The 17,738-nt window shown below is 34.5% G+C and overlaps 1 protein-coding gene across 2 annotated transcripts in view; it reads right to left on the bottom strand.

Annotated features, from left to right (window-relative positions):
* Positions 1-17,738, bottom strand: part of GLS (glutaminase) — a 64,413-nt gene that overhangs the window by 36,571 nt on the left and 10,104 nt on the right. For both annotated transcript variants that reach the window (XM_075756195.1, XM_075756196.1), the window contains exons 4-7: positions 13,656-13,785; positions 12,846-12,925; positions 10,737-10,900; positions 6,103-6,161 (exon numbers count right to left, since the gene is read on the bottom strand). In XM_075756195.1, the coding sequence (XP_075612310.1) occupies positions 6,103-6,161; positions 10,737-10,900; positions 12,846-12,925; positions 13,656-13,785 (433 nt within the window). The remainder of the gene's footprint in view (positions 1-6,102; positions 6,162-10,736; positions 10,901-12,845; positions 12,926-13,655; positions 13,786-17,738) is intronic.

The following is a 17,738-nucleotide window of genomic DNA, read 5'->3' as shown; positions in this document are numbered from 1 at the left end:
AAGAAGAAATTACCAACTTCATTGAACTGTTGCAGTTGTCAAAATATTCCATAGATCCTAATGCTGTAAAATATGTAACAACATTTAAACCACAAAAACCTTTTCAACCTTTCAAATGCACAATGAACATCTTTTTCTGGGAAAGTGGGTCAGCATTAGTTATGGGATGCTGCATTGATAATTGTATGGTTAGACACGTATAATAAATTGAAACAAGTTCTTTTGTTAAAAAAAAAAAGAAAGAGGAAGGAAGGGATCATGCTTTCTGCAAAAATATAAATACATAATACTTCACTTTTTTTGCCCAGTTGAAAAAAAATCCCTAGCCCTTCAACGAAAACCTGGCTTTACTAGCAGCATATAAAATTGGTGGGCAAAAGACTCAATGTAAATTTTCCACATCAACTTGTAAAAAAAGGTTTCTTTTAAAATTTATATCTAATCTCATATTTTGGGAAGAAAAATCTTCTGTATACTAACTCATATGATGCATTTTTAGTCCTTGATGTTCCACACACTTGTATAGGTACTCGATACCACACACAAAAGCATTGTTACTGAAATTAGACTGCTCGTATACCTAAAATACTTGCCTAAGTAATAACATGACCAAGACCTCAGTAGGGATTTAACATAACGGGTAATGAAAACAGAAAACTTCGCTTTATACACATGATGACTAAAAAAACCAACATATTAGTTTCCCTCTTTCAGCAGCTGACAGAGGTATGCTGCTGCTCCTAAAAAGCTGAAGAGACACAGAGGCAACACACATCCTATGATTAAAATTCAATTGCAAATATAAAATCCTAACATTCAGAATACTGAGCAACTTTTCCATAATAATTTAAAAAAAATATAAGAAACAAGAAAACTTCCGTTCTTGCACCAGTGCTTCTTATTTTTAGCTCGATTTAGCCTATGAGGTTGGGGCCACTGCAACAGTATTTCTTAAAAAGTATTTTTATTTAAGTTCAGATGCAATTCATCTGTCTAGAACATCAAAGGAAACATTCCATGCACTAACTCCACAAACACTTAGTACATTTACTGGAACATATGTTCATATACACACTTACTGTATACATGCTTGTGTGTATATACACATATGAAGAAGCACTTCTAAATGAATACAAAATGAAATTGAAGCAGTTTGATAGGCAGAAAATTCAAACTCGCAGAAGACAGCTCAATACAATTTTTTAAACACTTAAAATCACAACGGACACTATGGCTGTCAATCCTAAGTTTGAATTTTTTGACTGTGTCAGGTTTTAGTGATCTTCCCTTTTTAAAAAAAAAAAAAAAAAAAAACAAACAAACTACAAACCACCAAGGTACTTTTATTTGTATTTCTACTAGGAGAATATAAGCAGTTGCATAGGTTGCATGCCTATATAGATATCCATAGGAAAGAGACCCATGGATACTTACCAGAGCTTGCAACAACAAAATTCAGCAATAGTTATTAGAAAAGTAGTTAATAGTAGCCACTTTTCATTGATCAACATTCAATGTTTATATGATTATACCAGTAAGCTCATACCATGTGTCTCTTGTTAAAATAATTTTTAAATTTAGAATCTAAGCCAAGCTAATAAAAACATCTGAATCATGAGAAGTTTATAATCTTCTAATAGAAGACTACTTAAAAATTAATTTCTAGAATTTTAAGCCAAATTTATAACCTAACCCTATACTGTGATGAAAACATCCAGGGGAAAAAATGATAACACTATGTCAGAGTGCAAGAAAATATTATTTTTTTTTTTTACATTTGTGCATTTTACATCAACTTAACTATTAATGTCTTTATTTTAGCTTTATGTACTTACACATGTTTTTAATTTTATTTGTTAATCTGGGCCTGTTCTGTGAGAAGTGGTGTCTTGACTGCTTAGCGTGCCATTTTCAGCTCTGAAATACTTGAGAGCACACTGTCACAGACAGTATTTGACCCACTAAGACCAACAGTATTACTATTTCAAATACATGTAAGAATTATTTTTGTGTCCTTCAGGTATTAAATACTTGCAAATGTGACCGCTGAAAACACGTCATTTCAAGTATCATTACTACATAGTCTATGTCAAATAACATCAAATACAGTTGAGTCATAATAAAAAGCAAGTGCAGAATAACATGAATGTACATTCTATCGAAAATTAGTTACTACAAGAAAATTAATAACCCAGGAAGAGAGGAAACATCATCAAAATAAAGATAAGTATCTGGCAGAGAAGATCACAGCACCAACACATGTTTTAAAGTGGTACACATGAACATTTATACATCAGTCTATCAGGAAGGATAACTGGAGTGGATGGCTTAGAGCAATTAAGCTAAATCTGCACTATTTATTGCAACTATACTGTCAAATAAACCCAATCAATCATGCATTTTCCCCACCCGTCAAGTATTAGGCCGTAACTGTATAAGTTTCCTAATAACTGTATCCTGACAGCAAACAGCCCCTTGGCACAGCTGGACAGGTTTTTCCACTGCTCTGCCTCATTTATTTTATGACTTATCAGCATCCTTAGAAAGCTCTGAAGTATATCGGATGCACCTCTATGTTTTGTACAAAATAAAGCAAAGCTTTCATTGAATTAAGTTTTTCAGCATCAGCAAGATCAGCATATTCATTTTCTCGTACACCGTGGTTTTTTGCAAGGACTATGAATATTGCTATGTCCCCGAACATGTCTCAATGCTTCCCCCATCACTCCATTACCATAGAATACCTCCCTTCACCAAGCGTTCAAATCTGTCGCCACTGTCTGTGTAAGGTTCTGCATGTGGCTGGCAGCACTTACAGGTTTTATATTGGCCCAAACCTTTGCTGTTACACTGGGAAAGCTTTTATCTACAGATGGAATCTTGAAGCATACAATAAAAATGACTTAAGATTAATCCCTTGTTCTCTGATGGTTCCTTCCACAGTCATCTGCTTTCAATGTAGCTCAGGCTAGACCCTTCCTCTTCATCTCCCTTGCACCTCTAACACACTGCCCTCCCCAGCCAGCAAAGACAGGTGGAAGTGGGCAACTGCTGACACAACCGCTGATATGCCCAGAGTTGACACACTTGGGGAATTGCGTTTAAGGTTTAAGAAAAAAAAAAAAAAAACCAACAGATCAAAGCATTAAAATCTATTCATACTACAGGCAATGAAGACTTTTCCCAGTCAGTGTGATGTACAGAAAGCTGTGTGGTTAGAGCACTGAATCTGTGCTAAATACGTACAGGAACTGAATCATCTTCTTTCGAGCACCTGTGTTTCCTTGGAGACATGGAAGAATTTACCATCTTATCTAATATCGCTTTTCCACAAACTCCTGTAATTGCCACTATTTTCTTTTGATAACAATTATTTGAAAAAATTGTTATAACTATGTAATTTATGTAAGTAGTAATAAAGGCAAATGGCTGTACAATTACAAACAAAAGGTCCTTAGGGTTTTTCAACAATTTTATTTCATTAAAACTGGCCCCCAGGATGTCCTTTTGCTAAAGCATTCTTATTGTAGATACACACTCTAAATTGCTGGAACAGCGTGTGGAGTGTAATGCAAGTACAATTAGAACAGAGCCATGAGATAAGGGACCAAAATGTCAATATGCTGTAGTTCCAAGCACATGACAGTAGGAGGATCATTTAAGCTGGTAAAAGCACGACATAGTCATGCCTAAGTAAGCCCAACAAACGTACAACTTAACATGCACACGCACTTTATTATTATCATGAATAGTACAGACTAAACGTAACATTACAGTTTAGGTCAACGCTCTGTTCCAAGGTACGTATACCAAACTCTTAAGGTAGTCAGGAACGCCTTTTGCCCCTACAATGTTAACATATTACATATTCTGACAAAAAGATTACTCCAAGCTTCATCTCTTATCCACAAGTAATCATAATTCATGTCAGATTCTAAGGGTAGTTGTGTGCAAAATCGTAACAGCTAAACAGCTGCTACATTCAGTACAATGTATGTAAATTTTGAAAGACTTCTTATATCAATTTCTCAGAAAGAGAGAAAATAATGAATATCCAAGGAGGTAAAAGCATTCTTAACACTGAAATACAGCAACAATCTCTCCATAGCTATCAACATGCTATCATTAGATAAATCTGTCATACATGGTAAATTCGACCATGTTTAATAATCCCTTCATTTTCTTGGACTCTAGAAGCCATACACAGTCTTCAAGATACTCAAGGAACACCTTAAATAAACAGAATGAATGCAGAGGAACTGAGAGCAAAACAGGGGTTAATGAAGCCACCTTTATCCAGAAAAAAAGTCTTAGATTAGATCAAATTTAAATGTGAATTACTTATATCACTGAATAATTAGTAGGAATACTGGTAAGTTGCAGATTGTCAAGAAGTTATTTCACAAAAGATACAACTCTAAGTAACTTTGTACCTATGACCATCTATGTAATTTTCTTCAGAATATATTTAGTTTGGTTAGTTACTCAAATGATAAATGGCACCTTAGTGGAAGCAGTACATAACATAATCTACATTTTAATCACACTGAAAACAAATAATGGAGTGCGATAAGTATGATATGCGTCCATTAGACGTGCAGTTACCACATGCAAAAACATCAGTGCAATGCAATACTCTTCATAAGAACATTACAGCAAAAAAATAAAAAACCACCCAGCAAAAAAAAAAAATCCACCCAACCTTCTAACAAATATCACAGTTGCATGCAGTAAACAAATACATGTTATCTATTTAGAAGTACACCATTTATCAAGAACTATGTGCCTTCTGCAAGAGGCACATGCTTGTGTTTTGCCTTAAGGCCAGTAGGGCATGTTGTAGTAGGACTAACATTTTGACAGTTCAGACAAATGTGTTAAGTCAGATTTTAAAATTCACTATTATCCAAGTGAATTTCAATGCTCAGTCAACCTTTAAAAAATATTAAATGTGAATAAATTTACCTGTCATACTTAAGGCCATTTTCTTTCACCTACAGCTATTAAAGATAAATGTCTTTAAGCAGGAGTTCTTACACCTTTTTTAAATACAAAATAACAGAAAATCATGATCTAAGTAATTTTAAAGTCAACAATTTGGAAATAGGAGGTAGGGAACACTATAGCTAGTGGACTTTGAAACATAACGAAGACAAAGGCTGTACATAAGAATTTTTAGATCCCTGAAATAACAGTATTAAGTTTTCTACTTAAAAACTCCAGGGGACTGACATGCTCCCCACAATTCTAAGCAGGTACCCTTAAAATAAATGTGTTGGTTTTTTTACTAGTGGCTACCAGAAAAAGGCAGAAAATACAAGTGAAGTATCTGGCAAACATTAGCATTATGTGGAATTTAAGCCATTTACAACTTCAAGAGATATATATATAGCTATTCTAAGGAAAAATAAAATACAGCTTTCCAAAATTCGCAAGATCATGGACTAAAGATGTTAAGTCATATTATTCAGCTACGGTTTACTCAGCAAAATACAGGTAACTGTTTCCAAATACACTTATTTAAGAAAGCACATTTAACACTCCAACAGAAACTACATAACATAGAAGTTAAACATAATTTAGTTGTACAGTATGTTAATAGCGGACAAGTTCAGTATTAAGACTGACGTGCAAATATAGCTGCATTGCTCCTGTATAAATTAAGAGTATCTTCATTTCTTCTGCACAGCAAGAAATACTCTTGTAACTTTATGCTATATAAGAGCATTAGACATTCAGAAACATATTTCTGAGTGCTGAAAAGTATATTCCTGAGGACATACTCTTACAATTTAAGAAGTATGAGGCAATTCTCTCAAAAGAATATCAAGTGTTGTGCAGTTAAAGAAGGAAACAAAAAGTAAAAACACTAAGGAAAAAGTCTTTCAGCTGCACTATCACTTTTTAAAAATTTCTATTCTAATATTGCATTTGTTTGGAAGTGTTACTATTTCCAAAACATCAGATCTTGTCTATCTGCTAATGAATCAACTGCCATCAGGTATTGCACATATAAAATAAAAACAGTTCATAATCTGTACAATATTCTTTTTCTACATTCTATTAAAATACTTCGAGAGAAACTAAAAATTAACTTTTTACCTTGATTAAAGATGTGATCACAATTGCTCCAGCATTCACCATAGGGTTATGAGGCCTGTCTGTGAAATAAAGTTTTCAATTAGAAATGTATCCCAACAAAACCAGTCAAGTGTTTAAGTGAAACATGATAAATATTAATATATGACTTAAAGCTATGATTATGGAATATAATCCTAAATTAAAAATACTGTAATCCAACATTATACACATTTTTTTGTAACTCTGATCAAAGCATTTTACAGCTTAGAACAACTCAGCTTAATGCTACTTAAAAGTCCAATAAGTTAATCAGTTTGGTATCATTTCTTTTCATGAAAATTTTCAGTCCCCTCCACTGTTCCAAGATTTGATCAATGCAACATTTGCAAGTGGAAAAATCCCTAAGGGACTTTCCAAATTTTCTCCAAGTTAGCAAGTCTCAGTGATTTTAAGTGTTCAAACAAGTTCTTTAAAAGAAAAGGGAATTCCAGTTCTTAAATTTCCTTATTGCTGTACATAAATACAAAATCCTGATTCTTTTTAAGAATCAGAGGTTTCTATTGGCAGCTGCTGAAATACAAATAACAATTTACTCATCCTCACTAGAATTTAACTTACTTTATAATTGACTTGCATACACCTGCTACACTTCAGTTTTTCTTTTTATCACTGATCTCCATATTAAGAGTATTTTTGCATTCCCAGTCATTTTTGACTGCTCATGTGAAGGAGTCACTTTTTTTTCTTCTTTTTCCAAAAATGTTTTCCTTATCAGCTGTCTACTTTTCCCAAATACAAGTTTTCATTCATCAACATCTACTTCCTACAGTTACTATTTATTTATTTTTTAACTAACATTTTTGCTATGCCTTCTAACTATGATGTTGATTTTTGAGGGTTCTAGTGTCTGAAAACCTCAATCAATTCTCAATACATAAATACTATAACAGGTTTGAATTCTTTTTATTTGCTGTTACTTTGTTTATTTCCAAATTGGAAAAAACATTCAGTTTAAAAAAAAAACCACCACATAAACAGTTTGCTATTTTTATACATAATACACACAGATGCACACTAAATAGAACTTGAGATGATTGCTTTTTGGAGATTAGTCTGATATTCACAGTACATACACACACATACACTTTTTCCCATGAAAATTACACTGGTCATAGTCAATGGCACTTAGCCATCTATGACTACAACCGATTTATCCCGCAGTGGATGCCATCAGCAAGGGGATTCCACATTGTACAATAACAAGAAGCAAAGATTGATACTGTAATTGCAACAGTTTGCCAAAGAGATGAACTCATCTATTAATCTTTTGAAAGAGGTATAAAACTCTGCAAAGCTAAATGACATACATCACTAAAAACAAAAACACACACATATACTCTCTATATATAATCAAATAATAATGGCAATGATCTGCTCAGACTGAAAAAAGTCTTTTACACAGCTTCTCTGCAAGTCTCTCATATTGCTGTATCATCTCATTGTACTGTGGAGTAAATTCATGTTTTTATCCTTAACGAAAAGTGCAAGTCATAATAACCCTTTAATTTTAACTGGGGTGCCCTGATTAAGTCTAGCACTGATTCAATGATTTGTCTCTTGCATAGACAACCCACCTAACAGCTTCTGAATAGTAAATATATTCTCCAATACAGGGCTCTGTTTTCCCTGTAGGAAGGAGATACTTATCTAGAACAGCCTTTTACATAGACGACTGCAATATATTTAAAAGGTGTATCTAAATTCAAAATAAATAAAAAAATAATTTACATAATTACCTAAATAACTCTCCACTGGAGATCACTATTGAATGGTGAGAAATTATGGGGTTTTTTAATACCTCAAAACTGCTTGACAATTAGCATGACTGCTCTAGCAACCTGCCACGCAGTTATGTCATATGCAAACTAGACCTCTCCCCTAATGAGCTCAAATTACAGCTCTTCTCCTCTGCCAGTTCTTCTGACCCTTCTTGTCCATCGTTGGCCCGAGGCCTGTCTTGTACAACTGGCTTGCAGTCTTTGAGCACAGAAAGCAGAGGTTGCCACACATACACAATACAGACATTTGAATACACAGAACAGCTTGTCATGGCAAATTCTTCCTGAAATTACATCAAAATGTGTTTGTCCAATACAAAAACTTAAAGAATTCCACCTCTGGTTAACAAAATCCTTCCGCAGAACAAACAACTGCCTGGCAATCATTCATTCAATTACAATGCAACATTCATTACTTGACTAAGTTCTACAAACAATTATATTACTGGACTAATTCTACAAATAATTATCAAGAGAAGGTCCCACGTATGAATAAAAGATATTAACTGTAAATATATACAGGTATTGTCAGACATGTCACATTATGAACTCAATAGGTATGAAAAAACCTGCAAACTGCTTGATGATCATAAAAACTATTCCTGATGATGCCTATTTCAGGTACATTTTACTATGTAAAATTCCTGATCTACCTACATCAACTAGAATAATCTGGTTTTAATTAACATGGGAATATAGCTTTAGTCCTTGAGACATCTGAATAGTTTGATGGGCCATATGTTCCCTTTGATAAAAAAAAAGTTTTAAAATTGAATATTCACAAGAGTGCAGAGATTTCCAAACTTCCATTGCCCAGCACAGATCTTACTCAAAACATACATGATTCTTAGTAACACTTTTTTAAGTTGGCATTTTTAGCTATGATTTAAAATTGTCTTGTAATATTCTCCATTCCTTCCAGCTTGAATCTCAACAAATGAAACAATACCCTGGTTTAGGCTTCATTAATGTAGTGACTATAAAAAAATACCTTCAGATGCACGTCTAACCAGTTTTTAAATACCTGCATCACTTCATAAAATCCTGATTAGAAACATGAAATTCAACTCTACCAGAATAATTAGAAAACAAATAGATTAAATATGTATATATTATATAGATATTTCCAAATCTGATCTTCAAAGTTCAGACTGCCAAATACTCTGCGTATCCAAGCCTCATACATCAATTTAAAATTGCAAGTGTAATTCCTTCTTCCTTCCTCCTCCACTCACAGAAACTCAACTTCCCTTTCTCTCCCTGTAACCGAAATGTTCCTATTTATTAGATTTCTACCTTCTGTTTTAGTCTTTTGTTTAAGGATTGTATAGATAAAAGGCTGTTCAAGTTAGTTCTAATGCATTTTTCTCCTGCCAGTTTTACCAGCCACACAAGCACATCCTTAAAATTTAAAATTCCTATCATATGAATTAGTCCTCTCTATTAATTTCATGCACACTGGTCAAACTTTCAATAATCCCAATTCTTTTATGGCCTAACAGTCTTATAAAAACTCTTGAAGTCGAACAACTATATAATAAAAGACCACAGCCTAACAATTCATCTTTTCTCAGAGTTCTATTTTAAAAGTAGCAATAAAAAGATGCTTTTATTTAAGAAAATAAAAACCCCGAACATCTATATTGATCCAAAGGAAAAAAGTGGCCATTTTCAGCACCATCAAAACTTTTTATACGAAAGCTTTTGTAGGATAGGAAAGGCAGTCTTCACACGCATAACATTGTATTTGGAATAACTGGGAAAGCAAAAACAAGACAGTAGAGCTTGACAAAATGCTTAATTCCTCCTTGGCGATATGTTGGTATTTCATTACCACTTACTAACATCATAAAAAAAGAAGAAATAAATTGTCAAGATTATTTCATTTGTCATTTTTGAGAGATGATTTTAAGGTATGTACTAAACATAATTACGTTTCACATATATTAATATAATATAGATATTTAAGTCCGAATTCAATACAGTCCTTGACAAAAATACCATCCAAGCCTTATGCTGTTAATTAAATATTAATTGCAATACCATGGCAACAGAAACATTGTCTGTTCTCTTACTGAGAAAGATCTGCTAGAAGAAACATTTGTGTTTCAGAGAGAACATCAGTATTTCCTCTAAGGCTCCATGAGTCATCCTTCTCAGATTTTTGCCATAATGTTATTTTTAAAAATAACATTTTCATGCTTGAGAATTAATATAATATGAAAGAGAAATAAATCTAGATTAGTACTGTACAAGAAATTCTTGCTAAAGCACTCCTGCCACAGGAAATAAAATAAAAATATTGTTTTGAATCAATAGCCAAATTCAGTTTAGAACAGTCTGTGGAAGATGCATTCAATTTTGCCTTCTGGAAGCTAGCCAGTGCTGGTCTTTGGCACCAGAGTGGTGAGAAATTATATACATTTATTAAAACCAATTTAATATCTTTCATTCTTTCACCACCATTTTACAGAAGGCATGATTAAGGAACATTCGCTTACCAACTCAGCTAAATAAATACACATTTCAAATATCTGCATTATCAAAATTCTTTGTTTTTTCCTACAGCTGGATACTAGGAAATAGAACAGAAATAATAAAGCATCTTTAACTAGCATTCTAAATCAGGCAAAAGTGAGTGACAAAGGATAAGCCTGTCTTGTTGATGGCAAAATACTTTGGGACACTGTCTAATAATAAGATTTAAGAGGATACAGTAAAATGATAAGACTGGAAAAACTGTGTAGCTTGTTTTATAATTTTCTAAAATTGAGTATTTGCATTATTAAGTATTTTATATATATATATCTCTCTTACCATCTTCATTCAGGAACAGTTTGTTGAATCTTAATCCACTAGGCTCTTTACCAACATATCTGTGCACATACTCTGTGCCAAGATCATTAACAGCAATAGCATATTTCAAAGGCTTTACACAGGACTGAAGACAAAATGGAACTTTGGTATCGCCAACAGAATGCCTGGGAAAAACACAGGAAGATGAAAAACAGATGAAGAGGTTTGAAATGTCCTGTTTGCCAGCTGTGGCAAGTAAGAATGTTAAATGCTCCATTTATTCTTCAACATACTACGACTATTAACAAAAACATGCAAAAACCCCAAAGCATGTTATTATTATTAAGCCTCACTTTAAAGAGCAGAAGAAAAAGATTTAAAGGTTTTAACAACTGCCTCCATAAGCTAAGCATAACCAAGTCCCTTGCTGGTGATTACTGCAGATGTAACAAAATAAAAGCAAGTTCAGAAATGGGTTTGTACCAGAGCAAAAAAAAAATCTCCTCAGAGGTCTAGTACCACACTTACCCTACTCAATTGCAAACCACGTACAGGGTACACCTGACCTGAATATAGCCACTATTCACATTTATGTCTATATAAACAAAGATGAGATCCAATTTAGTTTGGAATTCAAGGGCAATAATTAAATAGCTGTATTTACGCTCCCTTTGATAATGGCGTAGGTATTTTATCACAGTAATAGTCAGACTGCATCAAAGAATGACTCATACAAGCAGCATATGCCCCATTTAGAGCAAAAGGCTCCAAGCAACCACTTGTCTGATGGCAAGATCAGAAGCATATTTGCTTCTTTTCTTTTTTCTTTGCAGAAAATGCGAGCAGGTTCTCACAAAACCATTTTGGCATTATAAAATATAACACTACACAACACTAAACATTACAAAAATTAGCATTATAAAAACTTTCATTAGTACATGTTATAATACCAAAAAGCAATGCAAAATGCTAATTTAAAACACTCAAAGGAAAACATTTTTACTTTTAAAGCTGTTTTACTAAGAATAGATCATAATTCAGACAGTCAAGGAGCTGAAAGATACTTCAACTCACTTGTACAGCTCTTCCCCATGAGATTATGGAGTATATGGCTAATAAGAAACAAACATACAGATCATAATAGATGACATTTAAATGAACCCCAATCCATCGCCACCATAAGCAAGTCTGATGCTCTCTCAGGAACGCCCTGTTCATCCAGGACACACCAAACACCTAAAAATTATGGTACTCAGAATCTGCAGTATGACCACAGCAAACTGCAGGACAGCAGAGACAGGCAAGCTGATGAGTATCTTAGGCAGACACAGAATATTTCATCTTACTTTTCAGCTAGATGGTGAGAGACACTCTTTACATTTGGGCTCATAACTCTCTCTGCTACACTGAGTCACTATTCAAGAAAAAAATAAAATAGAGTAATTCTAGCTATATCTAAGACCTATATATGCCCTTACAGGAGAAAGTTTAATAAACCTGAAAGGCAAAATCATGTTAAGTTCTGTCAAGTTTCCATGTCTTCATTTTCTTTTTAAAGAATATAGATCTGAAAATTTTCAGTGATGTATAGTGATGTATAATGCTACAGTAAGAACATTAAAATGCAGAAAAGGAACCAACTTTTAAATATATCATGACCTACAGAATAAATAATACAGCTCAAGGCATGGGTACTATTAGACAAAGCTGTTCAACTTCCGAAGATTAATACTACTTAAGCATTGTCTCTACCTTGTCCTTTGGTAATCACTTGAACTACCTATAACTTCATTATTGCATTTGGATCATAAGCACAATACAATCCAGCCTTAAATATAGTGTTTACAAATACAGTTCGCATAATATTTTATAAAAATAGCAAATTAATTCATCTTAACGGTTCATTCTTTGACAGTTGGACTTGATGATCTTAGAGATCTTTTCCAACCTTAATGATTCTACGATTAACCAAAGAAGCTGAAAAAAATGCTAAGACGACCAAGTGGATTTTACTTCTTAAACAAGTCCAATAAAGCTTTTTCTTTATTAAACCATGAAATATCATGAAGTGCTGTATATGTCAGATAGTTTAAATAACTGAAACACTAAAAGCTACAAGTTAGAATATACCTCTGTCCATCCACTGTGCAAAGTGATACACCCCACAAATCAGGGCTGAACTTGGCCAGTTGTGGAATATAGTCAGCAACCTATCACAATGTGAAATAAACACAGACACATTACAATATCCAAAATACTTAACTATATGTTAACATATGTTAATTAAAATATATGCCAATGGAAAGGATACACAAGGTACAACCAAATTATTCCACTAATAATAATCTAGTATATCTAAAACTTCCTTACAAGTTATTATATTCACTAGATCATTATCAAATAAAATATTTTTTTCAATGAAAGTATAAACTTCAGCACATTCTAAGAGGAATCTCTGCCCTATATCGCACTATGTTTAGCATTTTCAAATCACACAAACAAATTTATCTTGTAACAAAGTTGGGAGTTTTTCAATTAATTCATTGAAAATAAGCACTACAATAAAGTACTAAAAAAGGTATGGTGTTGACAATTACTTCTGTCACACAACCCAGCCAGTTCTGCAAAGTAGCATAACTCTTTTATAGACTAAGTTTACTCTGACAAATTATACGGCAGTTTACTAGTTCATATGAAATTAAAGAAATAACACAATTTTCTCTAACCTGAAAACTGTAAGAGTGTTAGAGGTAAGGAGCTGTATTTCTAACACTGTTTAGAAGTTGCAGACATAACTGAACTTCCAAAACTATTTTATCAAGTTACTAGTTCAACAATTTGCTAAAGATATTAAGAAAAAAATCTGCCTATTTAAAGAATGTATTTCGCTAGTATTGAGAAATCTATAGAAGTTTGAAGTTGACTTTACAAACAGGTTACCTTTCCTCCAGATTGTTTTTTAGCACTTTCATACAGCTCATCAATATGTGAAGTAAACGACATAAAATCTGGAATGACAAACTTCCTCCTGAAAGCTTGAGTAAGCAACACAATATTACTTTGTACACACCTGCAAAGAGTTAAAAAAGTTTATTAGTATTTTGACAAAGTACCATCAAAAAGCCTACTCAAGCAGCAGTTACACGCTATTTAAATAAGGACCATCAGTCCCGTGAAGTTATATGCCTACAAGAACAGGTCTTTAGTAGAAAAAATTTTCCATTTTCCACTCCATAAGTTATAAATAGTTATTTAAAATTATTTAAAATTGTTTCATTGCATTCACTTTTATGCCTTTTTACTTAAAGCCTTTATTTGAAGTTTCAACAGTAAGGTTGTACTGCAGGGTACTAGCAATTTGCCTTCAAGTACCATCTAAGCCGGCAAAAGGGACCTAAGCCACCCATTTCTCAGGATCAAGACATATGACAGCCACTTAATCCAGTCCTTGTCCAAAGAAGTGCTAATTTTAGAGTTAGATCAGACTTCTGAGGTTCAGGGCTGGTTTCTCCAAGAATTTGGCTTCACCAAGAACTGAACAAGAACACTGCCAACAGACCAAGCTGGAATGAGTTTCCACTCTAGTAAGAACAAAACCCTGTGGAAGTACTCAATAACATCTTCTAAACTAAACAAAAGTTGACAGTGAGCGGTTCTGCAAGTCTCTTGCTTCAAACTATCTGCAGTTAAGGAATCTTCGCTGCCTTTTAACCCACAACACATTATTGCCCACACCCTCTGAACATCAGCCCATCCGGTACATTTGAAAAACTGATGAGGAAAAAAGGAAAGGGCTTATCTAGGAGAAACAGAAGAAGGGAAGGATCAAAATACAAGCTGAGACATGCTGCTTGAAGTGGTGTGTCTGTGGGCGGGGAGTGAGCAGAAGCAGGGGTAACCAGTGAAGAGACAAAATTATATTCCCTTCGACTCCCCCCCCCCCCCTTTTTCTTTTTAAAGCTTCGGTTTGAACTCCTTTGTACTTAGGAGACTTTATCCAAAATTCAGTGACAGCCCTTTCAAATGTTGGTGGGCACTACTCTCCAAGAGTGAACGACATACAGTAGAAGAGAAGTTTCTGTTGTACACATTGGCATCTTAAGATTTGCTTTGTCTGTAGTAAGTTCCTTTGATAGTCTATGTTAAAATAGCAATTGAGCTGGTTTTGTTGCAATAATTGGCCATGCTTATTCACTGCTTTTTTACATATCCTGCAAAAATCCTGTTCGTTTTTGTTCCAAACAGCCTCCACTTAGTTACCTACTCCAGGTGCAACAACCTGGACAAAATTTTATTAATTATTTCAAAATAATGTCAGCTATGTGTGCAGAAGGAATAACAACACACACATGCACGAGGTTTAACTTTCAGGTGCACTTCTACATTGTCTGTATTACCTGGACAGCATTAAGCACTCTTGGAAGAAAAAAGATAAAATATTCAAAGTTCACCCAAAGCTATTAGAACAACTCAAGAATACAAAGTGAGGAAAACAAGCAGGATGCAGTATGCAGTGCAATACAGTCCTCTGATACCATATTATGTTTCTGAAACAGAAAGGGCATTTATACACTTACCAATTCACACCAAGTCTAGGATGCTCACTTCAATAATGCAATCATTTTAAGCCAGAGATTGAAACTCACTGCAGAAATAGCTTATGCTGGTTCAGGACATTACCTATTTCTGCAAGAAGTTATTGTTCCCAGACTTCTGCCAAGGTCAGCGTCCAGGTATTTATCCTGATAGTCCTTAACCCAGGCAAGTCATACGAATACGCAGACACTAAATATGGGAGTTCAGTCAATCTAGATGGGTATTCGGAACAATTACTGCACAGATCAATTACTATAACATGACAGGGGTCTTGGTAAGCCCCAGTTAATGGGGCAGTAATATTTTCAGTCAACAGAGGACACTAGCCTTGGCAGCCTCTAATATTCTGGAACTGACATCTCCCCACCGGAGTTTCTAACTGGTTTGTGTTCCGGGTAACCCTTCAGAGATGAATGATCTGAGGCTCAGAATAAGCAGAACAGTAGGAAAAGGTCACAGGGCGGAATTTAAGTAAATTAATATATTGATAAATAAAAATCTTTCTGCAGTCAAATTTTATGAACAATGTAGCTTTAGCAGCGTTCAAGATGGGTACACTAAAAACTTCCAACCTCAAATTCTTCCATTTCTCCAAGCTTTATAATTGCACATTGAAAAATTCTGTTTTGCCAAATCCCAGTCTAAGCATTTCTTCCTCCATTTGAAAACATGTCTTTTCAAACTATAAAACTTGATTAGAATGCAAGTCTTATCATCTGTAACAACTTTCAGTGACTGTTGTAATCTGAAAGTAACAGTGTAGGGGTTTTTTGGGGTTTTTTTTTTTGAAACTGTATCTTTGGTCTCTAGCATAAGGCTAGTATCACTTTGTTTCCTTTCTCATACAACCTGTTACGTTTATCCATTCTTTTCCAAGTCCTGGCCCTAACTGCTGATCACAGCCTCCCTACATAAAGTAGACATCCGCTAGGAACAGTCTGAACCGAAGCAATTCTGCAGAACTGTTAGGCTACCTATACTGCTGAATGGGCACCCTTTTTCCCTGTTTAAAAAGCTATAGTATAAGCGTTATGGAAAGGAATGTGAAACTCCATTTCCAACTAACAAGATTAGGTCTGTAGCACTGGTCAATATACTTAGACATTTCAGGAAAAAAAAAGTGACGCTATTTTGACAAATGAGATATTAATGTTATAGCAGAAGCCCTCTCTGTCTTCTGTGAAAAGCTTTCTAATTGCTCAGACAAATAGGATGAAAACGTTTATTAATGCCTGGGTTAAGCATATCTAAAATGAAAGTTTTCCTTGGGAATTGCTACCTAGATTGACGGCGCAGCGGAGCCACTCGGAAGCAAACAGATACGCTGTTTGAGATCCAGCAGCGGATTGTCAGGTTTGTGCTCAGGACATAACGTGCCCAGATCGCTGCTTCCCGCCCGCAGGTGAGAGGAGATTTGGCTAGCAAGACCTCAGCTCTGGGTCAATGAAGCAGGACAGACAGCGCCGGGTGACAAAGGCTAAGTCTACAAAGCCAAGTAAATTATTCTGAAAAAGAACTGAGTTTAAACCTCAGAGTTATAACTGTTACTTAGTAGCTATCATCTCATTCAAGTTTACACCATTTTCAAAATAACTCAATACTGATTGCCTCATGCCTTTCCTTCCCCTACCACCACCACCACCAAAAACATTGTTAGTTAAGAAACAGGGCTTTTTACAAGTCTTCTATTTTTGTGTTAGCAATGAGGTGTGAGTTAGAGGAAAAGCCAAAAGGGGTAGGAGGATTTCTTCGAAAGATTGTTACATATTTTTCTACAAATTAGCCACAATGTCATAGAAATTATCTTAAAAATATGTCAAAATGTGCACACTTCATGAGGAAGACTTGAGCGTACAATCTTCCATATTTGTTAAGTTGCCTAAGTTTCACCTAACATTAGTTAACTAGTAGTAGTAGTACTACTTTATTAAGTAAGTACCATAGCTAGGGTACAAAAACAAAAAAAAAAGGAAAAAAAAAATCACATAGCAAGCTAACTGGCATGCTGCACTGCTTTCAGTAAGCAGGCTGCTCTCAGTGAGGTATCACCCATGCTATGCAGCTCATGTGTTTTGTTAGAGAGATGCAACATGAACGGCTAATTCAAGAAATTTGTCAAGCACTCTCTCTGAAATGTGCACCAGTGAAGCCTGCAATTCAAGAAACTCAGGAGATGAAAGATTAAAACCCCAGGTTGTTCTGCCTGTAAAATAAAAATTTGGAAAAAAATCTCCATGGAAGTGGACAGCACTGTAGAGCCAAAAATCTTCAAAAGAAAGCAATTTTAGTCAAATTACAGTCTGATGTTTAGAACTACTAAAAAGGTGTTGAAACTTCTGTTACGAAGACGGACAGTACAGATGCACGAGCTGAAATATTTTACAGCTAATTTCTACTGGACTTGATGGATTTAGTCAAGCTTATGTA

This window comes from Balearica regulorum, chromosome 6 (assembly GCF_011004875.1).
Source record: "Balearica regulorum gibbericeps isolate bBalReg1 chromosome 6, bBalReg1.pri, whole genome shotgun sequence".
Classification (NCBI taxonomy): domain Eukaryota; kingdom Metazoa; phylum Chordata; class Aves; order Gruiformes; family Gruidae; genus Balearica; species Balearica regulorum.
The sequence above is the reverse complement of the archived record's forward strand: the minus strand, read 5'-3'. Positions and strand labels throughout refer to the sequence as shown.